The 22993-nt window shown below is 35.2% G+C and overlaps 1 protein-coding gene across 2 annotated transcripts in view; it reads left to right on the top strand.

The window, feature by feature from the left end:
• Slco1c1 (solute carrier organic anion transporter family member 1C1) overlaps positions 1-22993 on the top strand; it is a 47783-nt gene that overhangs the window by 23342 nt on the left and 1448 nt on the right. Inside the window, exons 9-14 of one of the 2 annotated variants that reach the window (XM_058576177.1) lie at positions 241-405; positions 4133-4328; positions 8472-8637; positions 11531-11715; positions 13420-13484; positions 21842-21956. In XM_058576177.1, the coding sequence (XP_058432160.1) occupies positions 241-405; positions 4133-4328; positions 8472-8637; positions 11531-11715; positions 13420-13484; positions 21842-21956 (892 nt within the window). Of the gene's footprint in view, positions 1-240; positions 406-4132; positions 4329-8471; positions 8638-11530; positions 11716-13419; positions 13485-21838; positions 21957-22993 lie in introns of both variants that reach the window. The other variant, XM_058576176.1, reaches the window with a different exon arrangement.

The raw sequence follows: 22993 nt of genomic DNA on the forward strand, positions 1-22993 counted from the left end.
CTAGCTGATGTACAGCTCTAACAGTCTGTCTTACATGCTTGCAGAAGCAACTGTCTATGTCTGAATCGAACCTGGCCAGATTGGAGTCCAGATGTGTACATATGACATGTTTGTGCACCACATTGAATGCTCCTGAGCACTATGTCACAGGGACCCAGCTATCTACATCCTGCTGCTACATTTCTGTCTTCTACCAAGGGTGACACTGTTTTTAATTATTTCATGTTATTTGTCTTACAGATTTCCTTCCATCGCTGAAGACTCTTTTTGGAAACCCAGTGTACTTCTTATATTTGTGTGCAAGCACCATTCAGTTCAATTCTCTCTTTGGCATGGTAACATATAAACCAAAGTACATCGAGCAGCAGTATGGACAGTCTTCCTCCAAAGCCAACTTTGTTATTGGTGTGCTGTCCTTCATAATTTCCCATGGTTACTGTCTCACATGCATATTGCTAACTTTAGTAATCATAGATTGTTTCAATATTTAGACTGAAGGTAACTTAAGGTATTTTAGATGAACTTTAAAAATAAGTATAAAAAATCCAGTAGAGTAAAATACTTAGTCTGTGGCAAAACTGTGTAGCAAGAATTATTTATAACTGTGAGTGTGTGACCCAGAAAGAATTGCTTGCAGTTTTTGAAGAAATAGAATCACATAGACCTACTGTGTACTTTATTAAGACATTGTTAATGCTGGATATTTGTGTTTCAAGTTTAGCTGAGACATCACACCTCTGGCCATTTTTCATGAACAGTTTCTAGGATTATATAAAATGGGTATTTACATTAGGTTAAAGAGTATTCACCAAAAACCAAAGCTTATATTTGCTCAGAGTCAAAGGATTTTTCTGACTCCTGCCATTACAGTTATTTAAAGGGTTTGAATTCTGGCACTTCAGTACAATCAGTAATGAGAAAGAAATTTAAGGACCAAGAAAAGCTTAAAGAAATGAATGAAGAAGAGCCAGAGTCTTCATGTAAGTGAGCAACTGGAAGTAACTGGATACCTTTAAAACTTAGATTATTCCTTTAGTTCATGAATATATCATTTAATCTTACTGTTTCAAGGCACAAAATATACTCTATTTCTTATGACATGTTATTTTATTATACTCAATGATTAAAAATAATTCATTTTTCACAAAAAAAATTTTAAAAATCTTTTTATGGCTGGCACGGTGGCACATGTCTGTAATCTCAGCAATGTAGGAGGCTGAGGCCAGAGGATCACAAGCTGAAAGCCAGCCTCAGCAACTAAGTGAGGCTCTAAGCAACTTAGTGAGACACTGTCTCTAAATTTAAAAAAAAAATTTAAAAAGGGCTGAGGATGTGGCTCGGTAGTTGAGTGCCCCAGGGTTCAATCTCTAATATTAAAAGAAAAAAATAAAATGAAACAAAAAACCTCTTCATATATCTATCTCTGAGAGAGGAAAGCATATTTTGTACTTTTAGAGATATAATTTTCCTGTAATGATCCCTGATAATGGGCACTTAGCAGATACTAAATTAATCAACCCTTCAAATTTGGATTACTCTCCAAAATTCTAGATGATAAAAGGTTCGATTACTAAACTTTTTTTTGCTTTAACATTATTGTTTCATATTATTATTGACCATTTTACCTGAAGAAACATTTTAGAATTATGTTTTCCCAAACCCCATCTAAGTCAATCATGAAAAAGAAAAAGGAAAATGAAGAAGACCATCTTCTCCCCAGGGATTGCAATGGCAGGACACACCTTAGCGTGTGCATAATGATGAATAAGTTTTTTGTTTAAAAATCATGGTACATCACTTAGCTCCAGAGGAAATGGAACCTGGGACAGAGGGAGAGCTAGCTGTTTCTATCTGCACATTCACATTTTAAAAATTAGGATAAAATATTAGTGTTAAGTAACTTGGCTCATGAGTAACTGCTTCTATTTAATTATTTTCTATTATCTGTTTTGTTTTTAAGATACTAATCAAGTGCCTTTTAGCTGACTTTTGTCACTTTGGGGTTCTGGAATACTCTCATTTGCCACACCCACAAATATCAGTTCTCCAATTGCGTGATCATGCCCCCCCCCTTCAAGCTTGGCGGCTTTCTAATATGATCACTTTAATGTTAGTTCACATAGCCCGTACTCATCTCAAAAGGGATGGAACAAATTACCCTTGTGTTAATATCTATCCACATGTGATGAATGCATTTTTAAAATAAAGTCATATAATAGTAAACTAATAATAATTATATATTTGATATTTGGGGTTCTATAAAACTTAGTTAAGAGGCTGAACATACAATTTAGAAAGAAAGAACAAAAGAAGGTAGGTGGAAGGAAGGAAGAAAGGAAATTTGCTCGTTGCTCATTAAAAATAAAACACTAGATGTCAGTGTTTTATTTTCACTTAACTATTTCATCCTGGGTTGTGAGTCAGAGGCTTGAGAATTTGAGATGATTGTTTATCACAGCAAATGCTGAGTTTGTAGTTGTACCTGTCTGATGGCTAAAATTTATACAAGTTTCAACTTTTCTTAGTATTTTGAAAAAAAAATTATTGTCTCAAAACCTGAAAATAATGTGGGCATCAGGGTTGACTGATATACAGTATGAGAAATGAATTCTAATTAGCAGAGAAGTTGTTTACTGTTGAGTGCCAAATTGTTCTCTGTTGTTATACCTTTTATAGTCTAACCAACAGGGTACCAAAGAGCCTCTTTTCCCAAGTCTTTCCCAGCACAGAGATTCCATTCTTTATTCTACTTCCAATACATCTCTGTAAACCTGATAGAAGTTAATTTTAATTGTGCCAGATATTGTGTTAAGAACCTTTCATGAATAATTTCAATTCATTACCTTAACAACATGTAAAGGTTGAGCGTTCCAAACTCAAAATGCTGACATGAAGCCACAAGTGAAAAATTCCATGCCTGACCTTAAGCATCTGTCACAGTTACAAGTTCAGGCACATCTAAAGTATTATATAAAATGACCTCCAGACTATGTGTATAAGGTGTATATGAAACATAAATGAATTTCTTGTTTAGAATCGAGTCCCATCACTAAGATGTGTCATTATGTATTGGCAGATATTCCAAAATCTGAAAAAATAAAAACAAAAAAATCTAAACTACTTCAGTCCCATTCAAATAATGGATGCTCAAGTAGTCACTCCACATTACAGGTGAGGAGACATGTTTAGAGACATTCAGAGAATGACCTGCAGTTGCACAGCTATGAAGTGGCAGAATGAGATCCAAACCCAAGCAGTGGGGTTCCCAGGGTTCAAGCTCTCCACCACTCTGTGGGACCTCTTCCTAGAGTTGATTTTAACCCACATTTATTTGATAACTAAGTGAGGTTGCTTACTATTTATCAAGGACACTATCTTCCAAATCCCTTGAAGGCTAGGTGGTATATTCTAGTCATAGAAAGCCTGGACCTTGACTTTGGACTCCCTGCTTCCAAAGCTAGCTTTACCAGTTGCTAACTATGACAGTGAACAAACTGCTCTCTGAGTGAAGATAATAGTATGCCTACTCTTGTAGTGAAGAGTAAATGCTTAGCTAAGTGGACTATACATTATAAGTAAATAAATATATGGTGTTCTTGTTGTTACTGGAAAGGAGACCAGACCAAGGGGCTAAGAAGCTGGACAAAAATAAATACATAAATTTTGTTGGGCCAGAAAATGGAAACCAATACTTCTGTTTTTTCAATTCCCTACTTTCCATGTGTCTATTATTTTTTTATGTACAACCTTAAGGAGCATTAATGGTCACATACTTGCCACCTGACTGTAACTGCTAACTCTGGGGTTAGACCAGAAAGACATCAATTCATAGATTTATTGATTAATCAATTTATTGATTTCAGTACTTATTCATTTACTATTCCATGTTAAACATTATACCAGGAAGAGTTCTGAGACTCTGACTCCATGACTTTCATGAAAAACTCTTGATACATGTTAGTAAATGATAGTGACTGAATATTTCTATAAGTTAAACTGACAAAACAGTCTAATATTACATCAGGAAATATTTCTCTCTTTTTTTTTGGTATAATTTTTTGGGAGATCTATGTGAGTACACTTAGATTTCTTGGAGATTCACAGAATAACATATTTTCCTCGTTCCCCTCAGGGCTCATCAACATACCTGCAGTGGCCCTTGGAATATTCTCTGGGGGAATAGTCATGAAAAAGTTCAGAATCAGTGTATGTGGAGCTGCAAAACTCTACTTGGGATCATCTGTCTTTGGTTACCTTTTCTTCCTTTCCCTCTTTGCTCTGGGCTGTGAAAATTCTGATGTGGCTGGACTGACCATCTCCTACCAAGGGTATGTTTCTTCATCATACAATTTGAGGAGATTGATTTGTTTATTAGAGTTTTAAAATAAGGTAATTTTACTTTTAAGTATCACAACTATGGAAAAGGAATTATTGCTTTATCATGGAATAACTCGTGATACTTTAAAACTTTTGTTTTTGTTTTGTTGCTGTCACCAAAATTTTGTCATTTCCTTTATATTTGAATATCTTATGGAAACATAAAAGATGTCAAATCCACACCTTGCATTAGAAAATCAACCTGATAAATAACACAATCTGATAGTGGAAATACAGACATTGAATCTTGTTTCTGCCTGTTCTTAATGGAGTGATGTTTTATGGATTATTTAAACCAGTCCAGCTTCCATTTCCCCAGTTTTAAAATAAAAATAATAATTTCCTGTTAAGATTTTCTAAGGCCTAGTAAGATCTTGTAGACCAAAGTGGTTAGTACTCGTCTGACACAAAGTAAGTGTTCCATTGGAAGCAATTGTTTTTCCTCCCTTAGGGAATTTGGGTAACTAGACTGGTCTCTCTGCCATCCTCTATGGTCTCTGTTGAACTCAAATCACAGGGAATTTCAGGAGACAATATTTGTCCCTACTGTAGTGATTCCCACAACAGCTAGGTGTCTTACAGTGGATCAGAAGAATATTTACTATTTATATTTATTGTACCACTGTCATCCATGGTGGGTGAATAGATTGCTTAGTCTCCAGAGTCTGACTCTCTTAATACAAGGCAAGATCTTGTGGTTCCTATTTCACCATTTTCTTTATGGGTCCTTCCCATCACTCTGATTCTTAACACAAGTTCCCAGAGGTGACTTCCTTTATTATTTCACCCATCTTTACATTATTTGTTTAAAAATATTTTTGGGCCCCTTTGATGGACCAGGCCGACCTCCTGGATTATATCTGCCTGACTACCTGAACCTTTGCCAGGGGCCCAAGGCAAGCACTCTGGGCACTATTCTAAACCTGTCTGTTTGGGCCTCTTGCTTCTTGCTCTCCAGCTCTCTTCCTACTCCTTCTTCCATGCTTATCTGTCTTGTCTTTATGCTCTGACTTCTGTTGCCTTCATTGAACTGGTTTCTTCTGTTGACTGAGCACAAGTTTTACTTTTTACCATTCAAAATGTTCAGGAAAAACAGTTTGAAGTCCATAAATTATGTCTTCTTGGAGTTCTTACAGTAGTATTGTTAGACTCAACTGGGTAAATTGTCACCTTGGTAATCAACAACATAGATTAAGAATGTTGTACATATTAAATTGCAAGAAGATTCTGGATAGAGTAGAAATCCTGTGTCATCTTTAACAGTCCCTATGATCCTTAGGGTAGATGGACAGTGGGAGACAAATTAATATTTTTTACTTTACAAAACATGCTAACTTTTATTTTCTCACTTGTATCCTCCAAACATCTTTATAAGCTTATTTTTGTTATCTTTGTAACTATTTTCCCCAAATTAAAGTCTGTCAATGGTAAATCTTGAATTTGAATACATGCATGACTCAAAGTCTAGTGTAATTTCTACAAGAACATATTTTTCTAAGTTATAAGCAAACATAAACAGATAGCAACCTCAATAGCTGTTGAGGTTTACATTGAAAGTATATTTACATAATCAAAGATTATGGTAAGATGGTTATGCTGCTACTGCCAATGATGGCGATTTTGGTATCTGGGATTGAACCCAGGAGTGCTTAACGACTGAGCTGCGTCCCTAGCCTTTTTAGATTTTGTTTGTTTGTTTTTTGAGACAAAGTCTCGCTAAGTTTCTTAGAGCCTGGATAACTTGCCGAGGCTGGCTTTGAACTTGTGATCATCCTGCCTCAGCCTTCCAGGTTGCTGGGATAAAAAATGTTCACCCCTGTGCTTGGAAAAGATTATATATTTTTAAAGAAATAAAAGGTAGTATATTCTTTGAGAATTAGCCTTTTCAAAGCAGTCACTTTGAAAGACCATAGTAGCATTGCATTGCAATAAGGTAATTGTTTAAAACATTTTGAAACTCCTCTTTTGAAATTGCTTTCCACATGTTTTACAATATCAACAATAATGGAAAATACTTAACTTTTGAGAATTATTTTGCTATTGGAAGCAGCCAAAAGAAATGGCAATATCACTGGGAAAATCTTTCACCTTTCAGCATAAATGTTTTGAAAGAAAAATTTCATTAGTATTTAAACATTTTGGCATATTTGTTAAAAGTCTTCTTATAATTAAAATATTGAATTACAACTCCCCTGTCAACACTTTTTTCATAAAATTTGTATGTGATTAATTTCTTCCTTAGGTGTAAATTTAAACTTATTTTCAGTAATATAAAATAATGCTTCCCATGAATTGCCCCACAATGCTTTGTTCCAAAAGAAAATTTTGATTATGGACACTTGAAAAAACACTGTAGACAAGCTTTAGATGTGGGAATAACAGAAACCATTCTTCTGAAATAATGAGAGTAACCCTGATGTGAGATAAAAACCTAGAACCAAGGCGCCTGGCAATGTTCTACTTCCAGGTTTGTCACCAAAAAATGATGTGATTTTTGAGCAAGTTACCTACACACTTTGGACCAGACCTTCCATCTGTCAAATGAGAGGCTGGCCTAAATTACTTTAAATTTCTTTCCAGTTCCAACCTTCCACAGTCTCAGCCCCATAGTATTCATAGTGGCCTGATTTTTTACTTTCAAAGACTAATTTTAATAGTTTCAGATACTAACAGCCTCAGCTAATAGTTAATACTTTATGGAAGAAAATAGGATTGAATATTCCTGTAGGGCTTTCCAGGGGTCCTGAATACCCTTTCACTCTTTGGAGTGATTTTTAGATGATCAAATCCATAGCAGTTTGAGGGCCATGGAATTGAGGCCAAATGACTGATTCCTTCTCCAAAATAAAATACAGTTTTTCTATAATGATTGACTTCCTATAATTCTTATTTCTTAGCCTACCATGTGCAAGGAATTCTTGACTAGAGATGAAGGAGCGAATAAAACAAATGGATCTTACCCTCATTGAATATACATTCCAGTGTGTTATTTGTTCATATAAGTCCCTCAAATATCTTTGTTTAAAAAAAAAAAACAAGGGTAGGGATGGGCAAAGACATAAATAAATTCAAAATGGAAGAGGAAAAGGTGAATTATAAAGACCCAATGGGTGTAACATAGGGAGCAGATATAAGTGGTTACCATTGCTATAGTGTCCTTTGAGAAGAATAGAGGGCTACAAATAGTGCAAAAGAGAAAGAGTTAAAGTGTTAGACCACCTGGCATGAGGAAAATTGAGGGAGGGGGAATTCTGATAGAGATGAAGGGAGAATATGAGAGAATAGAATAGAACAAAAGGAAGGGAAAGAAAAGAGAGAAACCAATCAATATGCAAAATAACCATACAAAACAGCCAGCACCTTGAGGGTAAACATTGTTTTATTCGTACTTATAGCCATCTTCCATCTTCTGAAAGCTAAAATTTAAGAGGTTTCAAATAAAATTTTAGGACTAAATGATCAGATAATTTATTGATATAACATGTGTAATCAGTAAGCAAGAATGATATCAGACATGGAAGAGATCCATACTGTGGAGAATATACAGGAGGAAGGACAGGTGACCTTAAAATGCATTGTTGGTAAGACATCAACAAGTAGATGGGTAGCTCCTACAAACGCTGAAAGTGTGCTGGATGCTAACTGTTTGGCTGTTTTTTTTCTGACATCTTATCATTAGAACTGTTCATTCTTTTGATATTCAGAAACTCATGAAAGACAAACCCCCACCCACACACACCTGAAGTGCAATGAAATTGGGTCATAAATGGTTCTAGAAGTTTACTTTCCTCCCTTGTAGTCATGTTCCTGCACTTTTGCATATAAACACATTAGAGGATCCCAGAGGCAGGAAACTGGAGCTAAAAAGTGGGCATTGTGTGAATTTGTAAGCTTTCAAGATAACTTTCAAGAGGAAGCTGGGTAGTAGTCAACTCATTAAGTATCAGACACTAGCATTTCTGATGACAACTGTGTTTCCAAAAGGCAACTTTGTTAGCACTATCATGCATGTCTCTCAAGAACATTGACTTTTGAAAATATTAGGGTGCTGCCTGCTAAGAGGTAATGACTTATGCTGTTGCATTTCTTTTCAGAACCAAACCTGTCTCTTATCATGAACGAGCTCTCTTTTCAGATTGCAACTCAAGATGCAAATGTTCAGAGACAAAATGGGAACCTATGTGTGGTGAAAATGGAATCACATATGCATCAGCTTGTCTTGCTGGTTGTCAAGCCTCCAACAGGACTGGAAAGAGTGTTGTAAGAACCTCCTCCCCCACAATATATGCCCAAAAGCCTGTTATTCTGTAGAACTACCCTACCTTCAGGGACCCAGCAGCAGATCACACTAATAGGAGCTCTGGCTCTTACCTTTCCCTTTCTCTTTCGTGTGAAAATAGGAAATTCATCACCATTCCTAGTAGATCTAAAGTAAACAGAGAGTAGTCTATTTCTCTCATTTTGCTTAGAAGGAGTATTAGTCATGAATAATGAAGTCCCCATCTTATGATTATATCAAGTTTCCTTACCCAAAGACCAATAGTCCTTGGAGATTTTAGGGGCATGACAAATAGAAGCCTGTAGTAGGCAGTCTATGTCAAGAGGTGCTGGCCCAGGGGTCCAGGAGATGATTATTTTAGAAGGCTGATAGTTGCGGAAAGTTCTGAGATAAGGAAATCTGTGTGGTAATGAAAAGGATAGGTGGGATAGAATGGAGGGTTTCTACATTATAGAAGAGAGATATGAACTGGAAATCTCAGTAAGAAGCTGTCTCTGTTAGTACAGACTGCTATAACAAATACACCATGGACTGGGTGGCTGAAACAACAAACATTTTTCATAGTTCTAGAGCCTAGGAAGTTCAAAATGAAGGTGCCAGCAGATCAGGTGCCTTAAGAGGGTTAGCTTCCTGGTTATCTTCTCCTTCTTCCCTCAGCTGGCAGAGAGGGAGGGCAAGATGTCTCTTATGAGGGCTATGACCTCATGACCCAATTCCCTCCCAAAGGCCTTCCATCTAAATACCATCACACTGGGCATTAATATTTCAGTATGAGAATTTAGGACAAGCATTTGGTTCATAATAAAAACCAATTGTGAAGGATATTATGCTCTTTAATCTTAAGTGACCCTTGTAAACACGTTTACATTCCTGCCAAAACATGGGATCTTCCTTACACTCATTGTGTCAGACCACTTGTGACTAATGAAATCTGCAGTGTTAAAGGGTTGAGGGTGGACCACATGTATAAGCTTATCAGCTGAATAGAAATGCTTAGATAAATGCACATGCAGATAAAGTTTGTTGTTTTTTTTTCCAGATTATTTTTCTGTTGTTTTGGCATTTTATTCAAATCAGAAAGGATTGGCCTCTTGCAACAGTGAATAAGACTTTGACCTGTCTGAAATTTGAATTTTCACCATCATCTTCTCTTCTATTTCCTTTCCATTTGTTCCTTCCAGCTACTACTCTTTTGCCCAGAACTGCATAAAAGTTTTTCTTAACTTGAGTACCCATTACACACCACAGCATAAGATAGGTGCTTTTAAAAACAAAATTACATTTAAATCTTTGGTCTTCAAGTAATTGGGTATTTTATATATTTTCTTCATGTGAGAATTGAGACACTGAGATACAAGGAACTAGTATTACACATCTAATGAGTGTTAGGAGTCACAATTCAAACATTTTCTCTCCCCCCACACCTTTTTTGGTACTGGGGATTGAACTCAGGGACATTTGCCCACTGAGCCACATCTCAGCCTTATTTTATATTTTATTTAGAGACAGGGTCTCACTGAGTTGCTTAATGCCTCTCCATTGCTGAGGCTGGGTTTGAACTCACCATCCTCCTGCCTCAGCCTCACCTTGAGCCTCTGGGATTATAGGCGTGTGCCACCACACCCAGTTTCTCAAACATTTTCAACTTAACAACAACAAAAACTGTATTGCTACTCTTCCTAGAAAAGGAAATGTCAGCTTTATTTTAATTCTTTATCAAAAAATCACAAACTCTTCTGTGATAAAAATGACAACTAATTATAAATATATATGATATATATTTAAGAACATATACATACAATGAAATGAAATTTTACAAATGATTTTTACAGAAATAAACTATTGAAGGATTTAAAAAGTTGTCTCTCTTCAGTCAAACTTCAGTTGAAATTTTATGATTTTTTTCCTAACAACCAACATAAATTCCCCCAATATGCACATTTATTTAACAATTTTTATCAAATATCTAAAACAAAGGGCCAACTGGGTGTCTATTGATAACAAAGCAGTGTCTGTCTGTATCAAGATTGTATTCTAATGGGGAAATAATGTTTAACAATAGAAAAACAAGTAGGTGATATCCGGATAGGCATCGTGAAAAAAATAAGTTAGGCTGAGAAGATGGAGTGATGGGGGGTGCTATTTTGAATAAGTGATTGTAGAAATGCTCACTAGTTAAGTATCTGAACAGAAACCTGAAATGAGGGTACCATCCATGTAGTTTTTTGGAGAGGAACTATGTTGATAGAGGAAATAGCAAGGCCATGAGGCAATAAGGAACTTTCCATATTGGGGAGGGGGGTATCAGGGGCAAGGGCCATATGTGTGGTCAAAACAGGAGAGCAGGGAGGGCATTGATCAACATGATGGAGAATGTGTAAACAACTATAAAGATTTGGGATTTCATGTAAATGTATAATGGCAACCACTGAAAGGTTGAAGATGTTGATGCAACCCAAGTGCCACTTTTTAAAAGATTTACTTTGGTTAGTATGTGGAAAACAGACTATAGCTGAATAAGAGTAGAAACAGGTTGACCACAAAGAGACCACTGCAATAATCAGAGCAAGAAATAATGTGACTTAGACCTGGAAGTGGTAGTAAAGGAGGTCAGGTGCGGTTGGATCTAGTAAAATTTTCTTGATTGTTCTGCAAGATTTGTACTTTTTAGACTAACCATCTGCTCTTTGATATTGAAATATCATATCTCTAGGGATTTCCCCTTGTGCAATATACTTTAACACATAAAAAAGACTATTTTTTCCATTTTTATATAATGAATTTATACTACACCATAGAATCTTTTAAAATAAATATCATTGATTTTATTTCATTATTTCCTCAATAATTGGACTTTCCTGTATTGTATTGCAGATATTTTATAACTGTACCTGTGTGGGAATGGCAACCTTTAAATCAGGAAATTCTTCAGGCGTGGTGGGCAGATGTCAAAAAGATAATGGATGTCCCAGAATGTTTCTGTATTTCCTTGTAATTTCTGTCATCACCTCCTATACTTTATCCCTAGGTGGCATACCTGGATATATATTACTTCTGAGGTGAGTACTGATTCTCTCCTCACCAATTTGATGTAAGACATAAATTCTTTTTCTGTGGAAAATCATGATACCTCATAACCTTTTCAGGGAATTTGCCCCACACCCTTGTTCCACTTTTATGTGGCTTCCACTTTAGGTTTTTATACAAAATGTAGATGAACAGAATTTTTTAGTAAAAAATGTTTGGAAACTGTTGGTCTAGAGCACTGTTAGTGCCTTTGTCACTGTAGTTATTCAGTAAATACTGTAGGTTGTTTCTAATGTTGGTGATAGTATTAACTAGCACAGATAAATTGTGTTTTAGATGAAATACACTTTTACCGAGTTATGGGAGATATAATTTATAAGATAATTCAAAAGTTCACCTAATACCACAATGTTTGTGTTTATTATTTTGATCTATAGGTTATGATTTTTCTACATATTCTTGCATTTTATTGGAATTATTATGGGTGATTTCATGGCTTTGAATCCATTGAGATTCCCAATGGATGCATATTGTGTCAATGCCTAAACATTTTTGCATATAAAACCCTTATTTTTATAATGATGCATTCCTTTGCATGTTTTAAATTGATATGTAAAAGGACATATACAATAAGTTGAAAAGTCCAAATTTACTGCAAATCAATCTTTTGTGACATGACTTGAGTGGTTTTCAAATTAATTCTCATATCCAAGGATGAATACTAAGTTTTTCTAGGCTGAAACTTTTCAAAAGTATTATGTGCAGTTTTTAATTTCTCAGTTTTTATTATGGATATCAATTAAGAAAGAAAAATAGGAAATAGAGCTTACCATCTACAAATTTGCAGTTCTCAATGGTTTAAGAGATATCTGTGTTGAAAATTGGGAGCATGAGTTTGAGAAATGGACAAGCTTTGCCCTTCCGTTTTCATACCTGTGTGGCTACTTCTTTAACACCTAATACTGTGCCAGGTCGTTAGCTGGGCCAAGTGAAAATCAGATTGCTTCCTGTAGAAAGGAGTCACTTGAATGAACCATGGTGAATGCCCATGTTAGAAGGACTGTCTTGGACTGAAGGAGAACAATCATGATGTGTGCCTCTTTTAAAGCAGAAACTAAATGGTGTGATTTATTGGAAGTATTTAGCGACATAGTGGTTATACATCATTATGATTACTACTATTAAAATCCACAGGTCAAATAAAGTCATAACGTCATATTAATGATGTTATTGTTGTTTTATGTATTCTTGTACTTTTCCGATGAGTTCAGATCCCCATTATTTAGCAAAAATGTTTGGCATGAAGTAGTGACTTATCAAATTTGATCAATTTGGCCCTGTGCTCTTAGATCAAAAGTAACAAAACCTAGTGACAGCTTATTGATCTTTTATTATTGCTTCAAATTTTTGCAATTTCTTAGGGAAAATTTCTTTTTTCTGAGCTTTGCTGTGTTGCTAATTAAGCTTATGATTTTACTTTATCCAATGCCATTAGAATATGTCATCTAGGGGTAATTTACCTTCTAGAAATAGTAACTCTAAACTCACTGAAGCAGTGCATATGACGGAACACAGCTTTTACACATTTCATCCTCTCCATGTGGGCACCTAGTGGGTTCTCTACAAATGCTGCTTGAACTTAAACATCATTTTGCGTATGTTAAGGTCATTAACATTTCTACTTGTTTTCATGGGTCTTATTTATTCATTTGTAAGAGTGCTTTTGTTGATTTCAGGTGCATCAAGCCACAACTTAAGTCTTTTGCCCTGGGTATTTACACCTTAGCAATAAGAGTTCTTGGTAAGTATAATCTATGATCTAATTTAGGGTGCTCATCATAAGTATATTTTGAAGACTTTTCTGAATATTTTTAGAGAATTACCATGCATAGCTAAATAATACAAGTGGCTGAGGCTATATTCTTTTTCTTTTCTTCCTTTCTTTGTTTATTCTTTCCTTCATTTCTTTGACCCCTTTCTTCTTGTGTCCCAGAAATATTTACTGGGTACTGTGCTATCCTAGAGATAAAATAGAGATTTTGTGAAAGGAATCACAGTTTTTGTTTAACACTCTTCCAACACTTTTCTGTCGTCATAAAATCCATGGACCTTATGAGAGAGCCCTCAGAGAGAAAGCCAAATATTACTCAAAAAAGGCTGAAGACTAAAAATATTTTTTTTTCAATTATTAAAATGGAAAGAATCCTTTTGAACTGCTCTCAATGCTCATCCCTAGGATATGACATTAGTTAGCAAGATCATTTAAAGAAAACAAGGGGATTTAAGTAGACAATTCTTTAAAATATAATTGAATGTTTTTCTGACTATGCAAATTTTTAATATGCATTGGTTAAAACCCAAATAAAACAGTGAATGAAATTGATAAGATTTCTGTCCTTAAAGAGTTCACAGTCTAAAGAAGAAAATAAAATAATTGTAAACATTACTCTGAAATTTGACAAAAGAGAACTATATAGGAAGAAAAACCTGAAGCTTTTTAAAAATTGAAATTTGGTTTACATAGATCTTGATATCAAATGGTTGGGTATGAAGATACCATATAATCCTAGTGAAACTGGGAAAGAAACAAACATGAAGGTAGTGCCCTCATGACTCACTGCAGTTCTACAATATAAAAACAGAGATTCTCTAGAAGAGATTAGATGTTGAGCCTGATGTATATCCCTGGCTGGAACTGACCTCAGTATCTATTTGTCTTTAGGATTATAGATGTAACCTACAAAGTAAAAACAATTCTAACTAAAGGAAATGATTTATAAAAATGATGTGATAATAATAATATTTGAAAATGCCAAAAAGTAAACAGAGTCAAGAAACAAATGATAATCTGTGAAAGTTTTGTAATTTATATAACAAATATATAATATCTCCATTATAAAGAGATTTAAATTTTAAGAAAAAGACCACCAAACAACCAAATAGAAAAATGGCTAAGTCTGGCGTGGTAGTACGTGCCTGTAATTCCAGCAGCTCAGGAGGCTGAGGCAGGAAGATCACAAATTAAAAGCCAGATGCAGCAAATTAGTAAGGCCTAAACAACTCAGTGAAACTGAGGGATGGGGATGTGACTCAGTGGTTAAGCACCTCTGGGTTCAATCCTTGATACCAAAGGTGAGGGGGGATAGAAGTCCCACCTAACTTCATTTCTTCCATAAAAATTTCAGTGTGTACTTCTAATTATAAACACAATGGTTTCCTTTGGTCTAATGATTATCATAACTTAAAAATAACTTTTTTTTTGTATCAGTGAATATATACTTAATGTTCAGCTATTTAAAATTATATATTTCCTTATACATGCTATTTGAATCAACAAAGTTCACACATTGAACTTAGCTGATATAACTCTTAAATCTCTTTTAATTTATAGGTTTTACTTCCCTCTATCATGTTTTCCAATTATTTATTGTGAAAAACTCTTCTAAAGAAGATTTTAAAAAATTATAATGAATGCCTGTATAGCCTTCATTTGGATTCATCATATGTGTCAAAAAGACACTAACCTTTCTTTCTTTCATCATATATATATTTTGCTGAATCATTTGTAAATATGTAGTGGACATTCTGACACATCACTGCTGAAGACCTCAGTCTGTATTCTCCTATGAGAGCAAACATGGTCTTATATACCCCCATTTTGGCAAGTAAGAAACCCAACATTGATATGATACTTTGCCTATGATATATTTCACATTCAAATTTCTTTTGCTGTAACAATAATAACATCTATAATACTTTCCCGCTTTTGATTGAGAGTTTATCAAGGGCCACACATTGTATTTAGTTACCTTTTTGTCTCTAAAAATCCTTCATTTTTTAAAAAGAGGCAAAGCCAGTTGTTTTGTAGAATATTCCATCATTTGGAATTATCAGTTTGCTTTTTTCCCCCCATAGCTTTATTTTGGTAAAATTGAAAAACAATAAAATGCACATATTTAAAGTATGCAGTTTGATCAATTTGACATGTATGCAACCAACATGATCAATATTAAAAAGAATTTCCATTGCTTTTTTAAAAAAATGAAATCATGCAGACTGTGATTCCTGCATGATTTATCACATTAGAAATCAATCACCTTAAGATATATAGAGCCTCACCCCCACATGTCAACTATTTCAAAATAAAATGGCACACTTATAAATATCTCACAGGTCAAGAAAGAAAGCACAAGAAAAATAAATAAGTGCTTTGAACTAAGTGACATTAAAGGCTTAAAATATCAAGATCTCTTGGATGAAACAGTACTCATATGAACATTTATAACTTAAAGTACTTGTATCAGAAAGAAGCTAGAATAACAAATTATTTTCAAATTATGTAGTAAAAAGGAAAAAATAAGGGAGAAGAAATATATGAAATAGAGAAGAAATAATACAGCTAACATTTGATAAAAATTGAATAAGTCTAATCAAGGAAAAAGCAAGAACACAAAAATTAATATCCATGGAAAGAGAGCTATTAAAATAACCCTATAAACATTAAAAGGTAATATTAAGGTAATAGTACAATTGTATGCCAACATATCTGATAGCTTACATAACATGGTCTATATTACAGATGGGTCTGTGTGCTGCTGAGAAGAAAGTGAATTCAGTCTTTGATGGATGAAATATTCTATATATGTCTGTTAAGTCTAAAGTATCAATTGCATTTTTTATTTCTATAGCTTCTTTATTTAGTTTTTGTTTGGAGGATCTATCCAATGGTGACAGAAGCATGTTAAAATCACCTAGTATTATTGTATTGTGGTCTATTTGATTCTTGAAATTGAGAAGGTTTTGTTTGATATATGTAGATACTCCATTGTTTGGGGCATAATTATTTACGATTGTTATGTCTTGTTGAAGTATAATTACTTTAAGCAGTATGAAATGTACTTCTTTGTCTCTTCTGCTTAACTTTGGCTTAAAGTCCACTTTATCGGATATGAGGATAGAAACCCCTTCTTGTTTTCACAATCCACATGAGTGATATGTTTTTTTCCCATCCTTTCACCTTCAGTCTGTGGATGTCTTTGCCTATGAGGTGAGTCTTTTGGAGACAGTATATTGTTGGGTTCTATTTTTTTAATCCAGTCTGCCAGTTTGTGTCTGTTGATTGACGAGTTGGGCCATTAATATTCAAGGTTATTATTGAAATATTATTTATATTCCCAGTTATTTGGGTTTATTTCTAGTTTTTAATTTGAATTAGTTTCTCCTTTGACTATTTCTTTAGTGTAATTCCTCCCTTTGCTAGTTTTCACTTTTTTTTTTCATTTCATCTTCATGGAATATTTTGTTGAGAATGTTCTATAGTGTAGGCTTTCCAGTTATGAATTCTTCTAACTCTTGTTTATCATGTAAGATTTTTATTTCATCTTCAAATCTGAAGCTTAATTTTGCTGGTATAGGATTCTTGGTTGGCATCCATTTTCTTTCAGAGCATGGTATATGTTATTCCAGGACCTCCTAGCTTTGAGGGTCTGGGTTAAGAAATCAGATGAGATCTGAATTGTTTTCCCCCTATACATAGGCTGATATTTTTCTCTCAGAGTCTTTAAAATTCTCCTTATTCTGTATGTTAGGCATTTTCATTATAATGTGCCTTGGTGTGGGTCTGTTGTAATTTTGTTCATTTGGGGTCCTATAAGCCTCTTCTATTTGATTTTCCATTTCATTCTTTAGATTTGAGAATTTTTTCTGATATTATTTCATTGAAAATATTGTGCATTCCTTTGGTTTGTATCTCCATGCCTTCCTCTGTTCCAATAAATCTTAAATTTGGTCTTTACATGTTATCCCATAGTTCTTGGAAGTTCTGTTCATGGTTTCTTAACATCCTCTCTCTGTGGCCAAATCTATCTTCAGGATTATATATTTTATCTTCATTGCCTGAGGTTGTGTCTTCCAAGTGGATTAGTCTGTTGGTGATGCTTTCTACTGAATTTTTAAGTTGGCTTATTGTTTCCTTCATTTCAAGAATTTCTGCTTAGTCCCCCCCTGCCGCCACCAGAATCTCTGCCTCTTTATTGAAGTGATCTTTCACTTCTTATATTTTGACATATCTTCTACTTCCAATGTGGTGTTGATGGATTCTGTTATTGGATTATTTTGGTTTGTTTGGGGCAATTTGTTCCCTTGTTTTTCATGTTATTTATGTGTCTACCCATCTAGTAGTATGGATCTGAGGCAATAGAGTTTCTACCCTCTGGACCTGTAGTTTCCCTGAATGTTTCTAGTACTTCACTGTTCAGGAGGAGAAAAATAATAACCATCACCAATGCAAACAATATACAGCATTGAGCCAAATGGTTTCTACTATAATGCCTACAATGTTAATTATCACAATAAACAGAAATAATATGATCAGTTATTGCCTATAGTAAAAACAGCAAGTTTGCAAAAGAGTTTATAATTTCAAATGGTGGATGGGGAGAAAGAAGAAGTGACATAGGGTACGATGATTATGAGAGAGCAGGAGAGAAGTAGTAAAATAATTAAAGGAGGAGTAAAGGAGAGAACAATAGAGATTGGCTGTTAGCAGAAGTAAAGAGAGGATCAAGGGAAACAGTAGGGGAAATATATACATATATAAAATAAAAACTAAAAAAATCAAAATTAAAGTAAGAGAATACAAAACTAAAATACTCTAATCAAGCATCCTAGTTCACAAAAAATTAATCCATGAAAAATAACTGGCTTTAAAAATGTCAGAAATGAGGAAAAAAACCAAATATGAATATTTATAAATATACACGTAGCATTAAGGTTACAATTAAACAGAGAAAAAAGAAAAAAAGATCTTGATGAAAGTTAAAGAATTCTTTCCATTGGAGTTCAAAACGTTCTGGAGATTTTAAATCAGTGCACCTCCAGGGCCCAGTAATTGCCAGTCCACTCTGAAGGACTCACCTGGGTTCCACTCATGTGGTGGAGGAGCCAATTCTTAGTTTCCAGTCACCTGCGGCCCCGTGTTTCCTGATCTTGGGTTCCATCTCCAAACTCAATCTCTCCAGCCCCTGCTCTTCCAAATTCCTGGCCAGGCATGCCTCTCCCAGGTGGTCCTGTAAGCGTTCAGATTGGAGGAGGAAGGGTAGAGCCAGGTGGGTTTCCATGAAGAGTTGATTTTTCTCCTGGTCACTTAAGCACACTGTATGTCATTCAGTGTGTATTTACTGGGCCTGTATTTCAGGTCAAACTTGGGTTTGCCGGGAATTGTCCCCCTCAGCTGCCAGCCCCTTGGCAGAAGCTGCAAAATATTTCCTTCCTTTGTCCTCTGCACACTACCTGGAGAGATGGAGGCTTCTTTCCCTGTACATAGATATTGTGCAGTGCATCTTTCAGGATTGCCAGGCAATGGCCTTGATCTCTAAACGCCCTGTACCTAGATATGCCTTGGGTCTCCCAAAACTGTGGGTTTCTTTAATTCCCTTATCCCTCCACTATGCTGATAGAGGGATTGCTCTGGCTGGTGCTTCCAGCCCAGCCATGGCAGTGGCTGTGCTGCTGGAGATTTCCTCCTTAGTTTATTATATCCGACCTCCTGTGTCCCCAATCTGCTTTGAGTGTCCAGTTTTACATTTCAGTAAAACTCCCCACCCCGGCTTTTTTTTTGTTCACCCCCCTTGCTGAGTAGCTGCCTGTCTGCTTTCTGGGCTTCACTCTACAGAGTGGCCAGGAAGGTGACCTCCTTTATTCTGCCATCTTGAAAAACCCCCAAGATATATTCTTATTGATAAAAATACAGAAGTCATCCAGACTGATGGACAATTGAGTACAGAGGAATACTGGGAGACAGGTAGCAATATATTCAGTGACAGTTAAATAGCTTCAATAAAGAGAAGCTGTTTGGCATGAACCTCAAAGAAGCAATGTTGAAAGAGTTAGAGCTTGGAGGTAGTGACAACGTAGTAGCAGCGTGCCAAACCCCACTTCAGATATGGTCCTGTGAAATGTAGAAAATACATAAAGAACATTCCCCACCAAAGGGAGACAAAGAGTAAGTGGTATCTTGCGGGAAAAGAATGTTTTCATTTAAGAGAGAAAGTGGGAGAGTTTCCTTGGAAGGGAATTTGTCTCTGAATGAGAATTTCCTAAAGGGGATTCCCTAAAGGTCTGGGAGGGAGCTGCTTACAGTAGGGATTTGTGGGGAGGAGTGAGCACAGAGAGTATGGAAATGAAAGGATGATGATAGAAGATGACCAGAGGGGCATCATCTTGGATGGTGGCCAAATATGATGAATATCTATCTGTTTGTTTTTGATAAAAAGTAGATCAAATATATTTGGTGAGAACACTATGCAGGTGCTATTATATGCTGCTTGGTACATCCCAGTGGGAAGCACATGATTTCAATATATATTACCACTTGACATTTAGATTGTCCTCTTGATGAAAGTAGTGTCCACCAATTTTGTCCATTGTAAATCTTTTGTAATTAATAAATTGTATGACATCTTGAGATTATGTGAATATTCTGTTACCCCAAAATCTTTCACCTAAAGTTTAAGCAACTTTTGATGATACTGAATTGAATCAACTATTACATGAGTATTTGTAAAACATAGGTAGACATTCCAATCAAAAATATTTTAAAAATATTTCCTATATGTTATCAAGGAGCAAATTGATAATCTCTTTTGGAATTGTCATTAATGTGCTTATGTGACTTAAAAGTTTTAGGGAGAGTATATTATTCTGTATAAGTACACAAAGTAATTTATAACAGAAGAAAACATATAAAAGAGATTAAAAACTCCAATGCCAAAAATGTCCAGGCAGTTGATGGAAATAAGTAAAGACGGCAGCAGGAGAGCAGATTGGGATCTGGAGAATGAAGTACACATGGACATAACGGGTGGAGAGTCAGGGTGGAAACAGCTGCTATTCTACTCCAGCCAGCTGTTACCAAGGACTGCCAGATAATGCAGCTTTTAAGAGAATTTAGAAATCTACAATTTCACATGAAATCTCCTGACTCTTAAATATTAGCTACTTATTAAAAACACAAACTTATGCAGATTAAATAACAAATTCATGGACTACCAGTTCAAAACATGAAAAAACTAAATTGAGTGGTGAACACATTGTAATTATCTCCTAATACTTTTGTTAAGATTTGTATGTGAGAGATTGTCTTTTCTCTAGAAAGATGAGTTAAGTTCTCAATAAACTGATTGAGAATCTATTTGAATTTATAGCATGTGTAAGAAAGACATGTTTCCTGCTCCCATATAGCTTTCATTGTACCAGGAAAGGCAATTAAACAAGCCATTACAGGAGAATTAAAGGTTTTGAAAGGAATACAAGTGCTGTGTGATGTAGAACAAAATGATTTAATATCATTTAGGTCATCAGAATAGACTTTCCTGGGGGAAAATATTTAAAGTGAAATTCACAGGGTGAGTGCATTAAGAAGGGGAAGGGATAAAGTAGAAAGTGTTTCAGATAAAGAAAATTATAAAAGGCTAGCAAGTGGGAAGCAGTGAAAAAAAATTCAGTAAAATTAAAGTTTGAAATATAAGATAGTGAATATTGCCCATATGAGGCTAGAAATATACATGAGACCCAGTGTCCAGTTGGCAATGCTTGTCTTAAGCAATTATCTGCCTAATTGAATGACCCAACATCTTTGTGGTTAATGGATTGCAGAAGGTTAAAAAAGAGCAGAATCATCAATCCTCTATTGTTTTACATAAGGGTATAAGTCATGTCAGAAAGAATAGAGACAACAGAATGTGTTGTATCTAGGAGGTGACATTGGCATGATTTAGTATGGATTAATGTCGTGATGAACAGAGAAAGGAGATGGTGGAATCAAAGGTGACTTCCAAACTTGTAACTTGAGTTTTAGTTGCCAGGGTGGCTACTAAAAGAAGAGACAGTTCTTTGGAGAAAGAAGCTGTCCTGTATTGAGTTTGACATAATGGGAGACAGTCTTCTGGAGGTAAACAAATGGCAGCTATTGCATGAGTTTGGAGCTTATGAGAAAAGACAGAGCTAGAGAAAGAAGTTTGTAGATTTCAGCATATAACCGATAACCTTTCATCTCCCACACATTAATTATTGTACTAAAAGTCAATGGTTTCAGATAACACTTATAATCAAACGTATGCATATGCTTTTAGGAGTCATTATTTGTCTTCCTCACAGCAGGAATCCCAGCTCCAGTATATTTTGGAGTTTTGATGGACACTTCATGCCTTAAGTGGGGATTTAAAAGATGTGGAAGCAGAGGATCCTGCAGATTATATGATTCAAATGCTTTCAGGTACCATATGTTCCAACTGGGATGTTGCTTCTACAACACCAGTGTGACTGCCACTAATAAGTCCTCATGTAGTTTCACTGCTTGCAAAGTGAAGAACAGTCTAACCAAAAAGTCTGTTTTATAAATAATTTTATTATTTGGTTCTATGCTAGGTATTTCATTTTCCCCATTCCTTACATAGATTTCCACTTTAAATGAATAATCATTTAAAAAATATGTTAAAGATTCCAGAATATAGTAGCATTTTGGAAGTTCATAGACACAAATGGGTAAGTAACTCCCTGAAACTCAGAAGCATTTAAATTTGGGTCACATTTTGGATTTAATTCTATTCTTTTTCATACTGAGCCAAACTGTACCATTTACGTCAGTTATAATCCCCTTGGGCAAGAGTTGAATTTGGCTCTGAATCTCTCCTGCTCTTATTGCCAAACTGATGTTCAATTATTTCAGTACTTGAAATGCATAAAAGTAAAAGGTTTCCGCTGTGTGGGTGAGTGTGTATGGGGTGGAGGGCTTGTTATTTTCACTATAGTATCATTCAGTTCAGTTCATCAAACATTTAGTCCTCTTGTTGCTTAAAGCAATGCTTCAATAGCTTAAAAGCAAGAGGATTTTCTAAAAGACTTACAAACTGAGCATTTCTTAGAGAAATAAACTTGGTGCTGAGCCATCTAAGTCGGATGTGAATTGGGCAGACCATCTCAAATAACCATGTTTGATTTAATAGGCTTTGATGTTATGTGTGAAATTTATTTTGGTCTTTGAAAGGGACCTGATCTGTGAGTATAATTTGGGCTTTGCTCATTTGCTAAGGCTGTATTCACTTTAGTGTGGAGACAATATAATCCAGAGACTGAACGTACGTTTAAAAGGTGACCGTAATGCAACATTTACCCTGCCTTTCCCTACCTTCGTATTTTCTGTCAGAGTATGGAACCTCAGACTTCTCATGGAAGAAATTGATTTAAACCTCTGGTTTATTCTTAAGTCATTCAGCTTTATTGAGGGATCCCATTCCTCTTAACATTGTTTCA

The sequence above is a fragment of the Marmota monax genome, unplaced genomic scaffold, assembly GCF_021218885.2.
Source record: "Marmota monax isolate L192 unplaced genomic scaffold, Marmota_monax_Labrador192_F-V1.1 WCK01_AAM20220418_F8-fsc00012, whole genome shotgun sequence".
Taxonomy (NCBI): Eukaryota; Metazoa; Chordata; class Mammalia; order Rodentia; family Sciuridae; genus Marmota; species Marmota monax.